General features: G+C 40.7%; 1 protein-coding gene across 1 annotated transcript; it reads left to right on the plus strand.

Annotated features, from left to right (window-relative positions):
- Positions 1–1,813: 1,813 nt before the first annotated feature.
- Positions 1,814–23,711, plus strand: hs3st3l (heparan sulfate (glucosamine) 3-O-sulfotransferase 3-like). Its single transcript, XM_012864127.3, has 3 exons — positions 1,814–2,623; positions 21,268–21,497; positions 22,800–23,711. The coding sequence occupies exons 1-3, from the start codon at positions 2,157–2,159 to the stop codon at positions 23,186–23,188; spliced, it is 1,086 nt and encodes a 361-aa protein (XP_012719581.2). The 5' UTR covers positions 1,814–2,156; the 3' UTR covers positions 23,189–23,711.
- Positions 23,712–24,469: the final 758 nt, after the last annotated feature.

Raw genomic sequence — 24,469 nt, forward strand, 5'->3', positions numbered from 1 at the left:
TATGTGTGTGTGTGTGTGTGTGTGTGTGTGTGTGTGTGTGTCTGGGTTGGAGAACTAATGAGTCTCCTATGAGCTATTACCCGTTCCTTAGCTCCACACTCTGCAATAATAAAAGGCAACATTGCAGAGCTCTCCTATAAGAGGATTGCAACGCACCTCTCCTGATGCAGGTGGTAAAGCAAACACTTATCATATGCAAACCTTTGCCTGGATTAAAATCAATAAACCTTCCCAACACCCACCCCCCCCCCCCCCCCCCTCACTACAACAGAAAGGTGTCGAATCATTTCTTGCTGATGTAGTTTGGAGACTTTTCTCAGTTATTACTTCATGTGGGACCATGCATAGGGTGGTTTGAGGTCAGGATTAGAACACAATTGGCAGGTGGACTGCAGAGACTAATACTGTCTGATTACTAAGCCAATTATGCCATAGGTCTTAGAGTGCAGAGTGTCAGCTGTATGCGATAAGCCCAAGTCCAAATGGCACTAATAACCTTAAACCATTAAGGACGCATAAACATAGGTGTTTGTGTGGTCATCTATCATCTGCAGTGTTATCACACGGGCTTCAGTGAGGCACAAATATCAGAATTTTAGGCACTGCCAGTGTCTTTCAAAGTTATTCATACCCTTTAAACTTTTGCATTACAATTCCAAATTTGAGTATCGAATTAAAACTAGCATTTTATGAAGTACACCTTTTTTTTTTAGCATGCAAAATGCTATTCGCGGCGGTAAACTAGAACTGTGCATGGCCATGTCTGAAACATGGTGGCGGCAGTATCATGCTGGTGAATCTCTTGCCGCAGATTCTCAGTTGGATTTATGGAAGAAGGTAAGAAACTTTATTTATGTTGCAATTTCCATAAACTGCTTTACAGCAGGAGTCCATGAGTGTAAAAACAGAGCATTGAATTGAATACAAGGTTAAAGCAAGTTGGTTTTAAATCAAAGGATGATGATCATTAACACCAGAATCATCCATAATTTAAAAAAAAGGGTTTCTGGGAATTAAAATCATCCACATTATCATCAGATCCAATTCGGGTGGAGGCAATAATCCAGAGCTTTGGAGCGCTGTCCCCACAGGTCTTCAAGCAGATGTGTGTGGGTACACATGATTAGATCTGATAACTGCCCATACTGTGACTTGCCTATTCATGGACATGGTAGATTTTCTTCCAGGATATCGGCCATTATTTTGCCCAATCTGACAATATGGTGGTGGAAGAATCATGCTGGGGGGAAGCTTTTCAACAAGCTTAGGTGCTGAAACTGTCCAGTCAAAGTGCGGACTTAAATCCCTTCGGGAATCTGTAGCAAAGCTTGAAAATCGCTGTTGACAGATATGCTCTGTTCAGTCTGACTCAGCCTAAGGTATTTTACAAAGTCTCTACATGTGCTGATCCCAAATTATTTGCACCTGTAGTTACAGGGAGAAGCGGCGCACTTTCAGATTTTTATTTGTAAAACACTGTGAAACCAGGCATCCAGATCCCAGGCCATTTTATTTGGTCTATCAATCCCGATAACATATATGGAAGTTGGTGGTCGTTATCGCACAGACTGTTAGAAAAGTTCAGATGGCGTGAATGAGGTAGAGGAGAGATCTGAGCTGGTTTTACGCACTCAGTTCATTCAGTCCCAGAATCCCGCGATACTTAATAATGGCATAAAAGTCGCCCCGGGCCATGACCCCAGAAAAAAGAAGTGTCTCAGAGAGGGAGGGAGAGAGAGAGAGAGAGAGAGAGAGAGAGAGAGAGAGAGAGAGAGAGAGAGAGAGAGAGAGAGAGAGAGCGAGCGAGAGAGAGAGAGAGATCCCTGGATCCGGATCTTCGTGGAATGAGGCGGAGTGGTCCCTTGAAGTGCAAAGACGCAGCACGCAGCTCGGATGTCACAGCTTTAATTCCCTCTCCGCTGCCATCACGCATCCGGAGATAAACGCAGAAGCTAGTTTGGCTGACTTACTTCTGGGGCTGACAGCAGGGCTTACTCAACAGCAGGCGAGTAGGGGTTGATTCGGTGCGCTCCGGACGCGCAACGCGAAGGAGGTGGAGTGGAGCTGAGCGCACTGAAAGAGAGCCTCTCCAGGAGTAAGGATGTGAACTGGACTTGTGGTAGAATGGCCACCCGTGTGGCACTGACAACCGAGGGATGGCAACTTTTTATCACCGCCACCATCACCACTTTAACCAGCATCACCTCCACCCTCCGAGCACCGACCTGCGGCGGCTCTTCCACCGCCTCACCATCGCCTCCTCTCTGAGCATTCTCTGCTTCTCCTTGGTCTACCTTCTCACCGGAGGCTGCGAGTCGGAACTCACGGAGAACTCTGAAATCCGGCCGTCGGCGCGGGACTTCCTCGTGAGAGGGTCGGGATGGCCGCAGGAGGGCAACGGAAGCAATGCGCTGGGCAGCGGGCACCCCACGCTGGAGACCAACAGCTCGGGGAAAGAGTGGACAGCAGCGCGGAGGCTGCCCCAGGCTCTGATCATCGGGGTTAAAAAGGGGGGAACCAGGGCTCTGCTTGAGTTCCTGCGGCTCCACCCGGACATCCGAGCGCTGGGGTCCGAGCCGCACTTCTTTGATCGGCATTACGCACGGGGACTGGACTGGTACAGGTAGGCACGCATAACTCAAGGAACCCATCCTAAAATACTTTTATCTATTTTTTTTTTGTATGGTGAACTTTTTTCATCTAATATTAGGTTTTAACACAGGGGTGTCGACCTGATGGTGGGGGGCTGGCAGTCTTAATTTTGAGTAAACAAAAAGTTGTAGCAGAATTTCAGTAGTTTCACTGAAGTATGCTTAACCATTGCATATCCGTTTTTTTCTCTGTTCATGTTCTTTTAATACAATATAGAAATAAATAGTCTCTATAATAGTTTTAAGATGCATAAATAGCTCATGTATATTTTCCCTGTACAGCACCCTATTTCCATTTAATGTGGTTCTGGTTATGACCTGTGGCCCCCTGATCAAGCCAAAATAACTCTAAGTGACCTACCTCTGGTAGAAATTCGTTTTAGAGTCAGGGGACCACATTTCCATCCTTTAGATCAGGGATGGACTTCAAGTACGCACATATCAAAACAAACACATACACACACATGCCCATCCTTCCATCGTTTCAGGTCCCTGTGAAGCGCAAAGATACAAAAACATCCCAAAAAATATGAAATTAATAAATAAATGTTGCAACATGTTTAAGTCTCTCCTAAATCCATAATTAAAAATCTTCTGCGCAGGACACTGTGCGGCAGGAGGTAGGATTGATAATAGCGCCACTACTAAAACTGGAGTAATAAATGCATCTTTATATAAAGTAATAAACGTTTGAGCCCTTTTTTAATTCCTGTTCAAATTTTCCATGGTAGACCCAGCTTTCTCCCTGCTGGAAACGCATAGTTTTACATGTCTACAGTTCTTTTATTGTGGTTTAGGTGACAGGGAGACTCTGCCATCTGGCTATGCCAATCTGTGCATCAGTGAGTGTGCGTGCCTGCTGAGCGGTCTGTATGTGTTTGTACAGTATGGAGAGACAGAGAGCCAGAGAGTCAGGCCTGAAGGATGAGTTCTCCGAATGCAGCAGAGTAATCATCTTTGGAGCCGGAGCCAGATGTTACTGTTGTCATGTGGCTCACCTCTCGGCCTGTTCCCTGAAAACTTGGAAATCTTTGGACGGCACACTTGGAGAACCAGTTCTGTTTGAACTAGTTGGGGGATCTGTGGGATATAAAAATGTTCTTATCAGATTTATGTGCTTTATTAAACTTTTTTGAGCTGTGTAGACTGAAGGATTACCTGCCTCTGGACTCGGGATAACTGTACACTGATCACAGTTCTTGGAAGCTTAAAACATGCTAACATCTCTTTAAAATTAAAAGTGGAATAATGTTTAGTTTGAGTCAGGCCAGGTGTCTAAGCAAAAGTTTGGGACCGTTCTCTCTTTTGTTATAAATGTGGCACATTCTAAATAAATGAAAGTTTCGCTGACATAATGTTTTCTACATACATTAACATATTTATTATTTTTTTTTCAGTTCAATTTGCCTCTTTGCCATTTCAGGTATAACATTTTTGGTCTGAGATCAAGCCGACTGCCACGGGACATTATGTACCTACCGCACATTAATTTGTACTTGCCAGGTGTTCGTAACTTGTATAAGACAACCAGGGCTTACAGTGTGCTCATAGTCTACAGGAGGGAAATGTGGTCACATGACTGCAATTATTTTCTAGAGGAAGGCATTATTAGGGAGTTATTTTGGTTTGATCAGGGGTCACAATTCATAACCAGGACCACATGAAATGGAAATAGGGTGATCATTTCAGAAAACAAATTACACATGGAATTTTATTTTGTTATTTTTAGTATTCTAGAGACTATTTATCTCTATATTACATAAATATATGTACAAAAAAAGACAAATGATCAATGGTTAAGTACATAAATGGTCACCAAGTGCTTTGGTTAGGGGTAATAAATGTGATTAGAGATGATCAAAACGACAAAGTATGATTATAAAATGGGGGTCAGGATAGGCAAACTGGTGCCATGCAGAAATAACCCCATGGTTATAAGGACATTTTTTTTTTTAGAAAAAATCTATATCTTTATCATAATTATCTCTCTTTATGTTATCAAGCTATCTAAACCTTGATGTTTTAGTTTACTTAGTTTACATAGTTCTTCTATGTTGCACATAGAAGAACTATGACATCAAAGTACAAAAAGACAACATAAACAAGATACCCCCCCCCAATAAATCACAGAATTCATTAAAAGGCAGTGAGTATAGATGTGTTTATAAAGGAGACTAAAAAAGCATCAACAGTTGGAGTAGGGGTGGTTTAATCCTCAGTTTAGGGGCTACAACCTTAAACACTTGATCATCTCTGTGAACCAGCGTTGACCTGGGTATGGCTAAAGAGGCGTGATCATTTGAGCTAAGGATCTAGGGGGCGCATAATGCTGCGGGAGGTCTGACAGATACTTACAAGCCTGTCCAATCAGTTCCTTATAAGCCAACAATAACATGTTAAAATCAATTTTAAAATGACAAGGGAACCAGTGAAGAGAGGCTAGCACTGGGGAAGTAGGCTCGTGCCTTTTAGTTTGTGTCAGAAGATGAGCTGCAGGATTCTGGACCTAATGCAGTCTTGTGATGCAGGCCTTATACTGGCACCAACACATAAAAGAGTTTATTCCGGTAGGGATGTAATAGAATGATGGATCACCTGTTCAAAGTCTTGAAAGGACAAGAATGATTTCTCTTCAGATAAAAGTTTCAAAACAGATCGCTGTGCAACTGAATGAACCTGTTTATCAAAAGTAAGATTACAGTCAAATATAAGACCAAATGTTTAAGGTTGTGATTTTACAAAAGGCGGCAGGCTATTTCCATCAGAATGAGAAGCACTGCTTTTACTACATGTTCAAGTATTTAGGGATAATTTAATGTAATTTCACACACGTTGAAACATGAGGTGGAATGAAATCAGTCACCCTGGTCCCGGTACAGCCCAACAAAAATAGAATTTAAAAAGCCTATTATAAAAACTAACACGATAAATACAAAAAATATCGGTCCAAATATAATCACTTTTCTCTTGTTCTTGTTCTTGAAGTTGAAGTTAACAGGACATTTTTCCGTGTAGACTACCTCTGACCAACATAGTCTATGTGTTAAAATTCACTCACTCCCTCTATCTGACTTCCCTTTTGTGTGCTTTAATTTTAAGTTTGCCACATCCTGTTTACTGTTTAGCCTTCACAAGAAACATATCTTGTCTCAAATCTAAATGCTATATAGGGCATAGCGCAGACTGAAGAAGCAAACAATTTCAACATGGCGTTTTTCGGACTGCATTAATGTGACATGATATTTCCCTCAAATAGATGGATTTCCCTAGCTTTGGTCGCCATAGTTGTTAGGTCACCAGAACTAAACATATTTCTGAGAGCCAAAGTAACTTCCCAAAACACAATTCTAGTAACGTTTTGTTGAAATTTTCAAAAATCTGAAAGTATTGGAGTATTGGGAAGCCTTTGGAGCCACTCTGTCTGTTGTGTGTGTGTGTGTGTGTGGGCACTTCTGACGTATATATGTGATGCCTGTGTGTGACAGCAGATTGTCCCGTCTTTCCCTCGGGCCAGATGGGCCTCGTTGCGCGTTGAACCAATTGACATCACTGTCAGCTCTGTCAATTGACCTCTGACTCCAGGTCACTTTACGCTGGGAGTTAATGATGTGTTCACACCACTTCATAACACACGACCCACACCCTGAACGCATTGACTGATAAAGGACACACGTCTTTGTTTTCTAGGGTATTTTCATTTTTTTTTTTTTTTGTAAGACCTATCTTAAGCAGTTGGAAAAATAATTTATGAGAAATGGAAAAGAGAGAGCCTATAGCTACATGCACAAAATTTCACAATTGGATTATAATGTATTGAGATTAAATAATCAGATTGTACAGTTTATATGGGCACACAATCAATTAATCTGAACATAATGTGCGTGTATATAAGCACCTGACGATTTCTGGAATAGAACCACTGTGATATGCTCAGTTATCAAATTCCCCTAAAAAAAACACAGAAGAAGAAGTACTGCCTTCTTTGCTAAAAAACAAAAAAATAGCAAACTGAGCTGTATTATAAGAGTTTGTTTGTCTTCTGAGTGCCCAGCATGGACTTGCATCAGGTTCTAATTATGTTTAAAATGTTATTGGGTAAGCAACGATTTTGAGCTCTGTTTATTTTTTCGAACAGAAAGGTTGTATCGGGAGCCCTGAAAGTTTTGCTTCCTGATGTATTACCGCCACTCAACAACTCGGAAATATGTCACGTTTACGTCGGGCGCACTCAGGTCAGCTACATTTGGAATAACTTGAGTCTGACTAGCGTTTATTTACATGTTGATCGGATTATCAATCGGTATAAACCACCCCTCTCATTCGGATTACAATTTCATTGTTATTGAGCTTAATGTGATCATAATATTTCGATTGCCATGTTTACATGACAGATTTTTGTTCTGATCGGCCCTTTATTCCGATTACTTTTGTCCATGTAAACTCGCTTATATCATTTATTTTTATTGGTTATATACCGTTACCAAACTGAGATGGGTCAATGAGCAAAACTAATTTGGCTAGTTAACCTAACAAACTAGATATTTTTATATATTTGTTCATGATGTTGCAGTTTCTTATCCAAAAGTTCCAAAATTTTGATTTTCTTAAATGTCCATGACGTGGTCATGTTGAAGATACACATTTCACCATGAAACTCAGTGAGTTTTAATTTAGATTAATACTGCCATACAACACCAAAGCTGTTGCCTTGTGGAATACAGTTTCACTGCAGCGCTTTTGTAAAATTTTATTTGATTTCTTTAAACTGTATCTCACACATTGCACTACGTATAAGTAATGTTCTAGCATACATGAAACTTCCCTTTTTACTGGCAGCCATGTCCTGCTCTCTCCAGGGCTAAACAAGCATAACAGTTCTTAGACACATAAATGCAGCATTTTCTTCAAAACAAGTTCCTTGAAGGTCAAAGTGATGTGTATATTAATGCGATACTACACTAACATAAAGTCTCAAAGTTTGCTGTTACACTTTTGTATTTAGCTATAACATGGGCTGTATATAGAGGGTCTTGGGGAAAGTCTTTAAAACATAGTGCTGAAGAAACCTCCTAAACGCTAAGAGTCCTAAAATGCATTTTAGGTCAAATTAGATCATTTACTCCCATTTTTGCAATGTTTATGCACATTTTGTGTTAGTTACTATACTCTACGTGTCCACCAGGCCTGAAGGCCCTTAGAATTTGTGGAGTTGACTGGATGCTTTTCACCAAGAATGTGTTGTTAATTGGTAAAAAACAAAACAAACAAACAAAAAATATTGCTCCAAAGTCAACGACAGAATGCAAGCGACGGTCCACCGTCGCTACATGTTCATTCAGGAGGAGAGAATGCTGAAAGTCAATGACTCGATGCAATCTGCTGGGTTTCCTTAGACAGAAAACCTTTCAACCAGTTTGTCAAAAAAAGATTTGATGAAATTGACTTTGTAAACTGCCTTGAGATGATTGTTGTGAATTAGTGTTATATAAATAAACTTAAACTTCATTGAATTGAGCTTTTTTTTAAGCCAAACAGCTACACATCTTTAAGGACCACGACAATACTTAAATCAGTATTTATCATGAACGCAATAACACTGAAATTATGATTCACAAACAGCTCTGCACTGCAGTCTAACGTTCACAGCTTAGACACTGATAATAAAGCTTTGCTTCCTATGGCACAGCCATGGTTGAAGAGGCTTGTCAGAAGCTCTTTGATCATTTTTACTACTACGTGGGTCACCTGAAGCCTCAAAATAAATCCCCTTATTTAAAAGCCTGAATAAAACTAACTATAAAACTCAACAATTTGGATGCTTTCAGAGACTATTGTGTATAAAGTCCTGAGGTAGTGGGATGAGGCAGTCAAGTGTCCACATATAAAACTTTTGTCTCATTGCCAAACACCTGTCCTGGGCACTTACTAAGGATAAAATCTGGATCCAACCCTATGGAATTTTTCACAAAATGTTTAGAGCAGGGATGTCAAACTCATTTCTATATGGGGCCACTTTGGCTTCATGAAGTCACTAAAATGGCCAGTTGCACGTGTATAGACGATACTTTTCATTTCATAATTTCATTCCAGTATAAAAAATGCACAGTAACATAAAAGTAGCAACCTTAGGCCCAGTTTATACAGTTTATCTGCAAAAAAAGTTGATATTGGGGTGAGTTACAGGAGGCACAGTTTTAGCCACTTTATACACTTTAAAAGAATATATGCCTCTACTTTATGACAGGATATGCCTTTTTTTTTTGGCTCTTGAGGGCCGGATAATTTACCTTGACCGGCCGGATTCGGCCCACGGGCCTTGAGTTTGACACCTGTGGTTTAGAGCTTTCTACGTGCAATACATGTTTTAAGTTCCTTCTCACCATTAATATCACTGTTCTCCAATCGTGCTTTCTGCTACATATTTTTAAAATGTAGACGCAAACATGCAATGGGTTTGCATTGCTTGTATGCAAATCATGACAAACTATTAGTATAAAAGTCAACATTCCAATACATCAACATTATTTTTTACGGCACCACAAATGAAAAGGTCAATTGAAGTTCAGCAACTGTGCAGTCATTGAATTTTGCGTGCCAATAGTTTATCTGGCAAACACCATTGCTTTAAATTAAAAGAGGACCAGCAGTAGTGTATCTTCCCCAGAATCACTCTTCTTTTCTTTGAGAGTGAAATAAGATTTGGCTTCACCAAGGCAATTGAGATCAGAGCCCCTGACAAAGATCCACTAATGGTGCTTGAAGCCTAGATCTAATCTGAAGGAGCGCTACAACAGGACCCGAGATGCACTGGAAGTTTCCTTCTTCCCCTTCTGTCTGGGATCGATTGTGTTATCTCCTCATGCTGACCTTGGGGTGACTTCAGTATGAGTGAGGTTAGCTTTGGTCAGCTCGGCTTCTGTTACAATTAGCAGGAAGCTTTATCCTACGTTGGCATAACCGCCCCGGCGCCCTCGCATTGGCCCAAAGGGCTCGTATTACACACAGCCTTTTACCTCTGCGCAGTTACAAAGGAATTCACTGAAACTGCTCAGCTGGAAATTCATATCTCACTTATGAGTGTTTCCTGCTTGAGGATGACATGACAGGAGAGAAAGGTCAATAAAACGGAGGAAGAAGAGATAAGACGTAGGTGAGCTCGGGGTGAAAAGGGTGAAGAATGTGCCACAGTGTCACACATCCCTGCTGACCTTTGGTTCAACCTGGGGGACTGTCATCAGAGCTGGCCTTAAGTGTGTGTGTGTGTGTGTGTGTGTGTGTGTGTGTATTCCCGTGTTTGTACATCATTAAGACATTTGCAGGAATAATTACCGACCTTGTGAGGACCAGTAGTCTTTTTTTTGTTAAGAAAATTCAGTTTGAAAAATATGTGCAACCATATATAACAATCATCAAAAAAGAATATCAACACAAAGCTATCCTTTTTACAAAGTAGAACAAATACAAAACACACTATAAGACCTTCATTCAAAAATTACATTTTCGAATTCTTTACAATGAAAGAAAAGAGAAAGAAAAAAAATCCAATAAGTATTTATAAACTCAATCTATGTAATAGATCACATTTATATTGTCCAGTTTTCATTAAACTCTTGTTCCTACCACATCCCCTTTCAATTTCTTTAGAATTCCATTTTCTTTTAAATTGTCCCATTTTGTCCATTATAAAACACCAAATATTATGTTTACATTAAACAAAAAAAATTGCTCTAACTTTTTCCTCCCTGTGGATCCCACAAGAATTATGCAAGAAAAACAGCATGTTAATAAAATGAGCAGCAAATTTACCCCATCACGGTCTTCACGGGGGACCAAATGCTTGTCCTGAAAAAGCAGATCTTTTTCTGGTCCTGGTAAGAGATAAGGTGTGGCTTCAGAATAGGTTAGGGTTTTGATTTAGGCTGTATACAAAATTTTAAATCACTGGAATGTCCAAAGTGGGTTAGTCTGTTTGATTTTCATTTTGTTCAGCATCTGTCACAATAAAGAGAACGGTTTAAGCTCTAGACATGCAGGCTGAGGTTTCTGCTCTTGTGGTAAAGCAGCCTTTATCAATACATTATTGACTCTGAGTTACAGGCACGGCGTTAACTTGCTGTTACTTCCAAGAAGTCAAAATGAAACCAAATCTTGGTGGAAAAAAACCCTCCACAATGAACATGAGTTGGCTAATACAAGCAAAGGTAAGATCATGCTTTCTTAGAATTTAGTTAATCTAAAAATAAATCTCAGGGTTGCCCTACATTTCAGTACAAAATACTTTTAAATTTCAGAATTTCTAGAGTTCTCATTCTTTTTTGGATAAGTGGACGGATGGATGGATGGATGGGTGGATGGATGGATAGATAGATAGATAGATAGATAGATAGATATATAGATAGATAGATTAAAAGATGGATGGATGGATGGATTAAGGACAGATGGATGGATTGATTGAACGATCGATGAATGGATGGATTGATTGAAAGATGTAAGTATGTATGGATAGATGGATGGATAGAGGAATTGATTGATGGATGGATGATTGATGGATGAATGGATTGAGGACAGATGGATGGATGGAAGGATGAACAGATGCAACTTTTAAACAGTTTGATAGGGAATATTCTATTCTATCCTCTTTTTTTATTTTTCATTTGATTAACACCTGGAAAACACTTAAATTCCTTATATTTCCAGAATGTGAAGAAACTGACTTAGCTCATTTGATACTTTCACGTAGTTTTTGTAGCCCATAAAAATGCTTTAACCAAAGCAGGACTACAGCAGTACATTATATCCTGCTAACAAATTAACAAAATACAAACCATAAACGAAATAAGGCTGACAGTAAATAATTACTAGCTGAACAAACTGTATTTATTACCTTCAAGTTTTGTTGAAGATGTCAAATAATCTCATTATTTTATCCTACCCTCAGTTTAAACAGCTTTTGTTGGCTAGAATGGATGCATGTCAAGGGACTGTGCAAAGCAGCTAGCATAACCAATTTGATAATCTCCTGACTTTGCTACTCTAATGTTGACTCGTATTAAATGTTTTTACACCACATTTTCCTGCTAACCATGTCCTATCATTGGTTACCAAAGTTAGCTGTCAGGTCTTTTTTACAGCGTACTTACTCGTAACATGTTAACACTCCCTGTTGCTGTCATATCATACTTCGTTCTCTAACTTTAGCCGTTGCATCTCTGCCAACTTTTTATAACTTCTCATCCCCACAACATCTTGCCTCTGTTTGTAACATAAGAACTTTGAAACCGGGGAATTTCTGGCTTTTCTGAGACAAGTGTAGAGTGGGAACATATAAAGCTATGTAACCCAAACCCTCGCATAGCCTGCATATAGCTGACAGAAATGTGTCTGAGATATGAGCTCATTGTTATTAACTCCACAACATATTCCATCTCAATAAGAGGTCTAAGCAACCAAGAGGGCTTAACCCGTGATAGGCTAAAACAGTGTGGGTTAAGTTGACAGCTAGAAGGCCAACACTTGAAAATTGTGCTTTTTCAACAACTGTCTGATAAATTAAATTTTACTCCTTTTTCAGGTTAGAATGATTTCTATTTACCTAGTCTAATGTTGAAATGATGTCACATCTAACCAATCTCATTTCTGAGTCAGAAACTATTTGCCAATTGTTGTATTCAGTCACTAGGTTAGCTACAATTAGCAGCAGGGGGAATTTTATGGACACACCAATCACATTTTTCCTAACCTTTAATACATATTTTCACCATTTCATATTTTCCTCTAAGAATTAGAAGAAGATATTCGAATAGTGCAGATAATATTTTTGTAGCCTACCCAAAAAGATCAGGCATGAATTTTTCACATTAGGAGCAGGGACGATATTGCTCCATGTGTGTGAGTGAGTGGTCAGTGTAAGGCAGAGTTTTAACATTGTTTTTACTGCAACATGCAAGTGAACCGGTTAGTTTTGCTATGAATAACAATATGACTATTTTAAGAGCCAGAAAGTAGAAAAGTCATTTTAATAGTGTTAAGCCTGGAGATACCTGAGCAGATCATACTCTTTCAAATGATTAAAGAAGCATAAATCAACCACCATTAATCAGCAGTAATGTAAGGTGGGCTAGAATCAATACAGGGTTGCATAAATGATAGAATAGAGTCGTAGAATAGAGACAAAAAGGAAAACATTTAGTTTAATTACACCCTTAATTGTAGGGGTATATTGAGATTGTGAATTTCTCCAATGTGAGATCAATAAAGCCTATCTTATCTTATCTCCAAGTGTTAAAATGGTACAGGAGTGGGTTAACTTCAACCCTTTTTTTGGTCAGGAACTTTCAGTTGATTTCAAGTAATAAGAACACATGTAGATTATGGAACAAAAATATAAATTCAGGGGAGCTTTTGTTTGAGACTCTTGTCTTGAAACATAAAAGTAAGCAGCTCTTGAGTCCTATTTTGGTGATGTTGTTGGGCTGGTCGACAGCATTCAGTTTTAAATCCTTTATCTGATATTGTCTTGTGTACTCATTAGAGAAAAAAAAACACACTGACAAGAGTGACAGATGAGGTAATTATCATTTGTAGGTATTTGCCAGAATACAACGTTTGGCTAACTGGTGAACCCTAATGGCACCAAAGTTGGAATCTGCTGTAGAGCTTTGTTTTGGTGAAAAACTAAAGGGTTGTTTCACAGATATTCAATGAGGCTGGACTGCATTTGATCATCTTCAGTTTAAAAGACAAAGGTCTTGGTCTGATCCAACCTCAACTGGGACAGTGGTGCTATATTTTCCTGTCTCATTTTTGTTTCTTTGGGCTGGGGTTGGTTGGGATTCATTTTAGGGCCCAGTGTATCTCTGTATGTACCATTACATAAAATGGTGCATAGAGATTTTTTTTCTTTTTAGATTTTCAGGTCCAATGGAGATTTATACAGGTTTCATAGTGAGCAGTATACGTGGGGCTATGAATTTAAAAATTCATAGCAATACATAGAAGGCCTTGTTCTATTATCAGACAACACATGGGGTTTCTCGTGTTCTTGTGCTTGAACAATTGATTATAATTACCGTGCAAATCGGACAAGATTGGCCTCCAAAGCAGTGCGTGTTCATCATGTATTTAGTCAAACCAGATCTAGCGCCCTGTGCAAAATGATTTTATGATGAATGACATGAAAGCTCTTGTGAAGGTGTTCCTCAAAGCGTTATTAATCCTGTAGGTGAATAACTCAGAACGACAGATGTGATGTTGTGTGGAATATTACCTATGTGCGTACTGGGGTTCAGGTGCTGTCTGCCCGCTGTGTCACTGTACTGTACTGATGGTTATCACCATAAGGCCCAGACGGGTGGAGCTATCTGGCCCTCATTAGGGCCCTCCCCCGGGGCTTAGAAACCAAAAGTGCAGGGGGTTGGGGGTGTACCGGGGCCCCTTTATGATGGATGCCTCCTGGAAGTGGACAGGGCATAGTTACAATGGACTGATTCCTTAATAGTCCCCCATACTGGGGAAATGGATGAGTGATCCCCGAGTAACACTCATGCAAATGTATGAACACGCAAAAACCCACCCAAATCTGTTCAGAAACCAGCAGTCAGGTGTGCAGAGTAAACGTAATTTGATTGCGTGGTGTTTCATTCCCGACGCCAACATCAGCGATAAACAGAATCCCCAAAGTCTATGTTGCCTGTTTCCTGCTGGACTTTGTGATGAACAAAGTAATTGCTTCACATTTTTTAACAGAGACAGACGCGGCGCACATCACATGACACAGCATGCCACTGATGAGGCTCCAGAGGGTTCTGGCTCCCTCAGCCTCCACCTGCCACTCTCCGTCCCAGCTGAGCCCCACTGCTACATTATCATCATCAGTAACACCTCCTCACATCATACAACCCATTACAATGCTCCCTGTAAAAAAAAAAAACACATGTAATCCTCCCTGTTCCTATCTGCACTCCACACAGATCCACCTACAGGCAGTTACACTCAGCCCCCATAGGATCAATAGCCCATGGCCTTGGCTGGCCCAAAGTAATTCACAAGGGAGGTTTGGTGAAATATTGGAAAATGAACGACAAAAAGAGAGGTTCCTCAAAGGCAGGCAGAGGCTTAATGTAAGCTGCTGGGATAATCCCTCCGCCCGTCATGTTGTACGTTTGATCTTACACTAAGTAGTAAATGAGCGGCGTGAAGATGAAGCTGAAACTGGAATTTTAAACTGCCAATTAATTGGCCTGTCCTATTTGGGAGGGGGCTTTCTCCGTAACACATGGGGCCTCCAGATGACTCCTTACCTGCTAGTGTTTGGCCCTTTACACAGTCGAGGTTAGCTGGATCCCACCCTCCTACTTCACAGGCTTCTTAGCCATCCAGGAGAAGTCACTTACTGTGGCAAAGCGACAAGAACTGACGTTAAACTGAGCTTTAAATTAAAAAGCTGAAAATTATGCTGGTGATATGCGATTTACAATGTCTCCCATTTAAATCCATTGAATCATTTATATTTTGTGAAGTTACAAGAAAAATGTTTGTTAAATTTAATGGAGAGGCAGGAAAACAGTAATCAGACATCACCTAGAGACTCATGGTAACTCTGGAGGAGCTGCAGAGAGCCACTCGGGAGGGACCATAAATTAGGCCTTTCCAGAAGAGTGGCAAAATGAAGCTATTGCTGAATTAAAGAGCCAATAGGAGTTCAGCTTAAATTGGCATGTAGGAGTCACTCCAAAAATGTGGAGGATGAAGCTCCAGACAGATAACCCTGAAAGGGAACGCTCGGCCTTATGTGAGGAGGATGATATATTGCACATAATCTTAGATGCACTATCTACTGTGAAAGATAGTGGTAGCAGTATCATGCTGTGGGAAAGCTTTTTTTGAGCCAGGACAGGGGAGATGGACAGAGTTCATTGGAACATGGATTAAGCTCTAGCTGTTTGTCGAGGCTTGTTGTCCTTCTGGAAGGCGACCCTCCAACTTCAGTCTCCAGTCTTTTACAGCTTATATCAGATTTTATTTCTGGATTGCCATCTAGCTATCTCCATCTATCTTCCCACTGAGTCTGACCTGCTTCAGTGATACTGCATCCCTATGGCATGATGCTGCCTCAACCATGTTTTACTGTGGGGGTGGTGTGTTCAGGGTGATATGCAGTGTTAGTTGTGTTGCACAAAGGCTAGAAAGCTTAACTTTAGGTCCATCTGACCAGAGCACCTTCTTCCACATGTTTAATGACGCCACTACGTGGAGAACTGTGAAAGACCCTAAACTGCTTTCTTCCTGCTACTTTTCTTGGAGTGCTGAACTACCAACACAGCTTCTTCTACCATTGACGATCTCCCTACCTGGCATGCAAGTTGAGGTGGACGTCCATGTTTTGGTGGGTTTGCAGCTGTGCCAAACTCCTTCCATTGTCAGATGATGGATTGAACGCAACTCTGTGAGATGTTCAAACCTCGGGGAATCGTTTCATAACCCAGCCTCACTCCACATCTTTCCCCCTGACGTGTCTGCTGCATTTCTTGGTCGTCAAGATTCTGTTTGTTCACCTCTTCTGCGAAGTCCTCCGAGGTGAATGGCTGTTCTGTCTGCCATTTATCCACACAGAGGAGACTCTGCTCACTAATTAGCTGCTACAGTTGCATTTAATTAGGGGTATCAACGTAAAGGGGGCTCAATACAAACGAACATCGGACCCTTCAGATTTATGTTTGTAATATTGCAAACACCAAGTATCATTTGTGCTACGTTGTGTTTGTGAGATCATAAGATACAATCGAAGTCTATGGCTGTAAGGGGACAAAATGTGAAACGTTCAAAGGGTGTAAATGTTTTGCATGACACTGCGAACCCATCCACAAAGCAGGTGATTTTATGAGCTCGTCAACACATGAATAATAACATGCATTGTGGTGCTGGAAAAAAGATGTTATGCAATGTTTTGATTTAATGGAGCTGAAGTCGTAGGCATGCGCCGTTTTCTATGCTTTGACTTGGGTTTTGTCATCAGGAAAGCTAACAGCTATTTTGTCTGTCAATTAGTGGCTCTTCGCTAAGCTCATAGCAGAAACATGTTTACAAGAGATCTTTTCTTTTGATGGCACTCTTAGGAGCAGTAATTAGCTCTTTGTGCTTAGGTAATGGTATGGAGCTCTTGGCTCTGAGGCCATTCACGGACAGATTGCTAATGGATGTGCGTTTGCGTCCACTGCCATCATTCCTTCATCAGTCATCCACCCCTTTCATTTGAAACACTCACAGCAAAAGATCTGAGACACACACCCACACACGGACTCGCTGCCTTTAAATGCTCTGGTAGAAATCCACCACACCCACCCTTTACGTCTGCAGATTGGCTCTGTGATTTAAAAAAAATTGCCTCTTTATGTACGTGACTCTGTGTGTGTTTGTGTGTGTGTGTGTGTGTGTGTGTTTGTGTGTGTGTGTGTTTTGGGCCTTCAGAAACGAGTCCATGGGGAGAGCAGAGGTATGATAGTGAGCAATTGACTAATGAGTGAATAATGAGTGTATGTTTGTGTTTTGCTTTGTGTGTGTGAGGCTATTGTGCACATGCCTTCATGAGTGTTTCTGTGTTTGTGACAGACTGCGTGGCTCCTCCTGTTCAGGGTTATTAGAGTTAAAAGGGAAGTCTTCAGACTAAGCGCCGGTGAAAAGTGCCCCACACTCATCCGATCAAATGAAACTGCCGTGTGTGATTGTGTGTGTGTGTGCGCGTGTTTGTCAGATTTGAAGGGAGAGGAAGTATTGATGAGAGTTTTGTGTTTCAGGAGCAGCTGAAACCCGAGCTGAAACCAGAACACTGCTAGAGCCTCATGTCCTTACTCTTATCAGCTGTGCGTGTGTCTGTGTGTGTGTGCGCGTGCGTGTGTGTGTGAGTGTGTGTCAGTGTCCTCTCTGCATGTCCTTTTTAATTAATGCCTCAATCAAAGCTAATTAAAAACTTTTTCTTTAAACTGTATAAAACAGTAAACAAGGCTAAAAGATTTTCTTTTTTTATCATCAAAGTGGGACAAAAGTATTCAAAAACCAGACTCATGCCATGCTTTGAGAGGAAAAGCAGGGAGTTTGTTTTAAATGATTTTATCTTTTTGTAAGTACAATTTAAAGGAGCAATAAGCAATTTTTCACCACTATGTGGAGCTTGAGCACGTCTGTAGACCAAAACAAGATGTGTATCAAGCCACACTTCTCTCTACCTCTGCTCCACCACTCAGCACTCATTTCCCCTTCTCACCCATCAGCTCCTGTGAGCCTATTTGCACAGGATAAAAACACAGCATCACCTTTAAGAACAACATGTCTAGTGAAGACGTAAGTAACTCATAACTTTATAATGCTGTTAGCAAGAAAACATTTTGATCTGACGGGTGTCCCCTCCGCCATTTTGTGCCTGGCGGTGGAATATTTTGGGCAGGGAGGGGGTAAACCCTAAGTGGCAGCTGTTCCCGTGCACGTACATTCATGTGCCGGCCCGGCTATGTAAACAAGAGATTGGAGAACAACACAGAGAGATAGTGTGTGACTAATGAGTGAATAATGGCATCTAAATAGATGCCTTTAGTTTAGTTTAGTTTAGATGCCTTTAGTTTTTACAAAACAAAACAAAATTTTTTTCTTCTTTCTTTCTAAAATAATGAAATTTCGCTTATTGCTCCTTTAAAGTTGAAGTAATCCCGAGGTCACAGCTTAAAATCTTACATGAACATAGTGTTGCAACCTCGCCTTATTTTCCACAGTTTTAGAAGAGATCTGCCACTGACACTGCAGGACTACCAGACAGGAGAGAACTCCTTTACAAAATTATATACAGTGTTGTGGACAAATATTTCCCCATTACAGATGTTTTATTTTACCACTTTAAGATGTTCCTAATCATAAAGTTTTAATTTCAGATAATGTTTCTCTACTTAAAATAAACATATCATGCAAAATCCACTTTTTTGTTTGTTAAATACATTTTGGTTTGTATTTGGAGTCTCTGGGAATGCAGAAAATTTGAGCACAATCAGTCCAACAACTGCCAGATACCTTTATATTCTTTTTGAGTCATGTTTTTCAAGCTGTTCAATTTTCTCTATTACGTTTTTTGAACAATCACATACCTGTATTTGCTGCGGAGCTTCTAAACAAGGTCATGGACTTCCAGTTTATCTTTTTATCTCTCTGAGTAATGTTGTTGTCCAAGCTGAAGTATGCTGAAGCTACGGGCGGATAAGTCAAAATGTTCAGTTGTTCATTATGCTGTCCCCCAGCATGCTGCACAAACAGCTGAATGGGGAGGAATGGAACAATCTGCGACTTGGAGGGGGGGCAGGATGTTAAGCATTTAAAGAGACAGCACCAAAAAGAGTTTGTCTCAAACGCACCTCAGAACAGGGGTAAAAGAGGGGGGACATGGGTATAAACTATCGAGTAACTCAGACCAAAGCATTGCATTCTCGCTTTATATAGACAACAACTGAACCATTTCAATGTCAAAAGGAAGAACTACGAAGCATAATATGTCCTCTTTAAATCAACATGCTCTAATGTAGCAAAAGCAATTGTCCCCTAAACCTAATGACTGGTAATGCCACTCTTGGCTGCAAATTTTTTTTTACATTGCTGAATGGTTTAAATTCAACCTCATTCAGTGGTTTTTAAACATGAATTAATATCTGTTTGGGATGCCACATCGTACCAAATAGGTACCACTCCAAAATTATAATATTGAGCCATTCAGGGGTGGACTTTATTTTTTTATTTTTTTTTAAAATGTGAGACAGCCTTTGGCTGTTTTTTTTTCTTTGCAAATTTCTGTTATTACCTCAATTTTTGTCTATGCTCTTTTTGCCCAGTCTCTTAGTCTCAGTATTCCCATCTATGTCTTGAAACTATTTCTTCAGCAGCATAGAACACCTCACACAAGTCTAACTTGCATTTAAAATGAGGCAGGTCTACATTGAATACAAGATGCTGAATCAGAGCTGTGTGGGTTCGGCCAGTCGGTCAGGTGTGGGGCAGGTGTGCTGGCAGATGTCCCTGAGCCTCCAGCCGGTCCTGCGGGGCCTCTGGAGTCATTTACTTCCAAATGAACCCCATCTGCTGGGCTTTGGCCTGAAGTCAGAGGAGCACAGAGTGCAGCGGATTCAGGGAGAGACTCTTGTGTTTATGTTGCGCTGCTTTCCCTTGGATGTTGGTCTGGATCTCTGGCGGGTTACTGTGCTGACACTCACTGCTCATGCTGTCATATGGGTTGTATGATGAATGTCCGACTGAGTAATGGGTTGTGGGCTTGTATGAGGCAGTCTTTCAGGTGGGTGTACGCCCTGACACGAGGGTGACCTCACTGTTTACAAAGGATATTGCTGTATACTGAACAAATTTACCATAGAAAAAAAACTTGTATCTGATCTTTATCCACACTTATGTTCTGTGGGATGGTAAACATAGCTTCACCTAATGAGGTAAATAAACCTAGAAGGAATGGTACCATGCTCTATTAAAACTTTGGAAGTGTAAAATGGCAAATTAGTCTTGTGGAAAAAGTTGCCACGCCCTAATCAATGGGAAGTCTGTATAAGATAAACCACCATCAGTTATAGTAAAGTATCAGTCAGGAGAAGGATGAATTCCGAAACTGATGACTGATGACAAGACAAGACTGAACCTGGTTATGCAGGCTGCCAAAAACAAGAATTTCTAAGTACTTGGATGTGTAAAAACAATTACGTCTTCTCCATCAGTCCCAAACATTTGGCCAATAATTTTAAATGGTATCACTGAGCGCATTATAGCTGTAATGAAACATGATGGTGGCAGCATCATGCTTTTGGCTCACTGAGTTTCAGATGAAGCAGATTTTTTTGTAAGGGGGCATGATGTTTTAATAATAGTTCTAGCCAGTTTTGACCCAAAACCTTCAGGTTTCCACTAGAGAGCAGCGGATGGTAACGGATGTCCTTTTTTCTGTCTCGCAGTTAGCCCAAATCATTCACCTGAGTGAATGATGCCCATTCCTATTTCCTTTTTTGTATTTTTTTGGTATTCTTTTTGATCCATTGTTTATATGAAGATTCACTGTATATAACTGAATGCACCTTCCCTACTCTGCACCTTCTTGTATGAGCCGATGTGACGAGTGAATTTCTCCATTGTGAGATCAATAAAGACTATCTTATCTTATCTTAATAAAAGTCAGTTAGGTAGGGAAATGAAAGTTTTCTTTTTAGTCAGACTTTAGAATGGAACCTGACAGAAAACGCGGGGGTGTTGTTACCCTGAAAAGGGCTGTGGACAAGGGATGCGACATGAGCTAAAGAAGACTTCATACTAAAATCAAATAAAAAGCTGCTTCAGTAAAGTGTTAGTTTAAGGCTATACACATTTATGCATCTGAGTTGTTGCACCTTTTTTTGTTTTATTTTCCCCCTGTGGTTTGTCATACAGTTGAATTGTACTGGACAAAGAAAATGGAATATATTCAAGAGGTTTTGAATGCCTTTATGATTTTCTCAGTCCTTAAGGTCTCAAAGACCTGGTATTTTAACAGGGGTGTATAGACTTTAGAGGGTAACTGTATTACCAAACTCTTCTCATCTTGTACTTCCAGAAGTATGATGCCCAAAGCCCTTGACGGGCAGATCGTCATGGAGAAGACGCCTCGGTACTTTGTCACAGTGGACACGCCTGCACGGGTCCATGCCATGTCCCAGGACGTGAAGCTGATCGTGGTCGTTCGCGACCCTGTGACGCGAGCCATATCGGATTATACGCAGATCATCTCCAAGACCCCCGACATCCCGCCCTTTGAGAGCCTGGCCTTCAAGAATCGCACCACTGGTACTTTCTTTCTTCAGTGTTCATGTCACGTGACAAACCCTGTAGCCCTCATAGAAACGTGTACAACATTGAAAAAAACGACAACATGCTGTCTTCTGCGTTTATTCAGCATCTACTATGTATAGGTGGAAATACAAGCAGTTTTCTTTCAGATGGAGGGTAGCCAACAGTGAAACATAAGTTATATACAGTAAAGACTAGCATGATTGACAACATACATCATAGTCGGTGTAATGTTGTCTATGGGGAAAGATATGGCATCGTCACTCTGCAGTGCATCATCATTTTCAGGGCTAAACTAGCAGCAGCTCATGTGAAGCTCCAGGGTGGATCCAGTCTTCAACATCAGATAAATGGTAGGATTGAAGACTGCTGAGGTTAAAATCCTTTCATTAGCCAGAGGAGGTTGTTAGTTCGATTCCGGAGACGTGAAAGAAACAGGAAGATTGTTCCAAAAAAAGTAAAAAACAAAACAACTGGACTTGTTTTCTGTAGTTTGAAGACGTTTCGCTTCCTATCCAGGAAGCTTTCTCAATTCAAAAAGTCTGGAGTAATGTGGAGTATCAAGTTTATACTACTGCCCAAAAAAGGCCTATTAACATGCAAATTCAACAGAAACAGGTCCACCCTCTTAGTTCCCTTCTAAGGGTAGAAGGGAACTTCCCTTATTCCCTTTTTTGGAATGACCCTGACCTGGATGACTGAGAATCTTCACCAGCAAACAGGAAGATTGCCAATTTTCTACTTTATTTAGAGAGTTTATCACATTTGCAATGAGCACACCTCACTAGCTGTGCAGGCACTCATCACTATGTTGCTTCTGGATGATGATGATGAGGAAATTACATTCTATCATCAAAAGTATTACAGATGCCAGAGATTTGTCCACCTTAAGTCCTGGAAGTGTTCTGAAATTCACCAAATGGGGAAATGAGAAACACTAATGTGCAGACAAATCAACCACGAGTTCTCTAAATGGCTTTGTTTTGAGTTCTGATGGGCACAAACAGGCTTTTACAACCATGGACGGAACGAACCGACAACAACCATTAGCTGCATTTGATATTTTTTTGTGTGTGTCCTTATCCAGAAGCTCATTCAAATTGTTGCCGTTTTTCTGATGTTTACTTTAAATCCATTACCTCTGACAATCTGTCGACCAGAACTGAATGTTCCTTCGTCCAGCTTAAAAATGTTGTCTAATGATTATCAACTGTATTCACATTCAGTTAGTGTTTCTCGTGGCTAATTGTGAAGTATTTACGACCGTCTTCCTTTCTGCCTCCCTACCTGTATCTGCAGGTCAGATTGACTCTCTGTGGAGCCCACTGTGGATCGGCCTATATGCCCAACACATGGAGCGTTGGCTGGCCTGGTTCCCCAGGAGTCAGATCCATCTGGTAAGCGGGGAGAGGCTCATCTCTGACCCGGCTGGAGAACTGGGCAAAGTCCAGGACTTTCTGGGGCTTCAGAGGATAGTCACGGACAAGCACTTCTACTTCAACAAAACAAAGGGATTTCCCTGCCTAAAGAAGCCGGAGGGCAGCAGCAAACCCCACTGTCTGGGGAAGACAAAAGGGAGGACGCACGTCTCCATAGACCCAGAGGTGATTCAGAAACTGAGGGATTTCTACAAGCCTCACAACCAGCGCTTCTACCAGCTCGCGGGCCAAAACTTTGGATGGCACTGATCCTTAAACTGCGTAGAGCTAGACGCCTCTGTTGACTCTGCGTTAGCGCAAATCTGCTGTCTGACTGAGACAGATGACACGAATCGATGGGCGCAAAGCAGAGTCAATAATGCCTTCGTACAGCAAGGCAGCGTCAAGGCAGACTACATTCGGAAATCCCAGTGTCAATACATTCCATCTGGATCAACCAATCATCTCGACACCTTTGTATGTCAGAGATCCTCTGTCGGGCTTTTGAGGAGGATGCAGTTGGTATAGGATGTGGTTTTTACGCTGAACGGTGAAAGCAGAGTAGCTTTTAGCGTCTGACTCACAATCAGTCGTAGTTGTACAACGAAGCCAAGAACTCAGGGTTCCTACACATTTTTTAACTACATATTCCATACTTTTCACACAGTTTTTACAACAAATTGGAAATTCTTTGGACAAACTATTCACTTATTACTGATTAGTCGTTACTTCTTATCATCTGTATGTTTGTCAAAACAACTGAACAACACAACGCTTAACTATGCCTCCTGTTTTTGGAGTGCGGTATAGGACCATTTCGCTGTTTTTGTAGCATCTGGACTTACTTATATCATCTCTTTTTAAAATTCTTTAATTCTTGTTCTTGTCTAATGAGAAAATGAATCACCCAGCTTCTTTAAAAGACATTTTGTGAAATATGTCAAATTTATTTTGCTTGCAAAAATTCCCTGAAATAGTTTTAGTGTGTTGCTCGGGATCTTGGACCGAGTTTCAGAACCACTGGTCTAGTTTTGGCTAAATTTAAAGCTTTCTCGAGAACAAAGATGTGGTGAAATGGCTAATCAAACCCTAAGAGCATCCAGTTCATGTAATTCAAGTTGAAAATTACTGCATTTCTTAACAAATTAGTCTTTTAGCCTGCTTGTAGAAGGAAAAAACGTCTGAAACTCGATCATATTATCCAGACTTAATTTCTTTTTTTGCCCTGCTTATCCAGACCTGGAAGAAGTTGAAAGCAAATTTCACACTTTTCCAGACTTTTCAAGGCCGTGTAGGAACCCTGAGAATGAACACAATTCCATTTGAATTTCTAGAGCCTCTATTTCCCCCATGTTTCCTCTCCAAACTCAGATTTGAAGAATTTAAAGGCAATCAGCGCAAACATGTTGAAAAATGCCCTGTAAGCTTTGTGTTCAAAAAGGTAGGAATGAATCTTTCATGCGGTGAGCAGCGGAGAGGCGGGGAATATGTGTATGAGCTCAGATTTGACTGAGTGCTTTTGTATCCTTGAATAATGAATGTGGTTAAATG

This window comes from Fundulus heteroclitus, chromosome 10 (assembly GCF_011125445.2).
Source record: "Fundulus heteroclitus isolate FHET01 chromosome 10, MU-UCD_Fhet_4.1, whole genome shotgun sequence".
NCBI lineage: Eukaryota > Metazoa > Chordata > Actinopteri > Cyprinodontiformes > Fundulidae > Fundulus > Fundulus heteroclitus.

Excerpts from the sequence above, each read along its gene's own strand:
- hs3st3l (XM_012864127.3), top strand. The coding sequence starts at position 2,157 with ATGGCAACTTTTTATCACCGCCACCATCACCACTTTAACCAGCATCAC. Across the intron at positions 2,624-21,267 it reads CGGGGACTGGACTGGTACAG|AAGTATGATGCCCAAAGCCC; the intron begins GTAGGCACGCAT and ends TTGTACTTCCAG. Across the intron at positions 21,498-22,799 it reads CTTCAAGAATCGCACCACTG|GTCAGATTGACTCTCTGTGG; the intron begins GTACTTTCTTTC and ends CTGTATCTGCAG.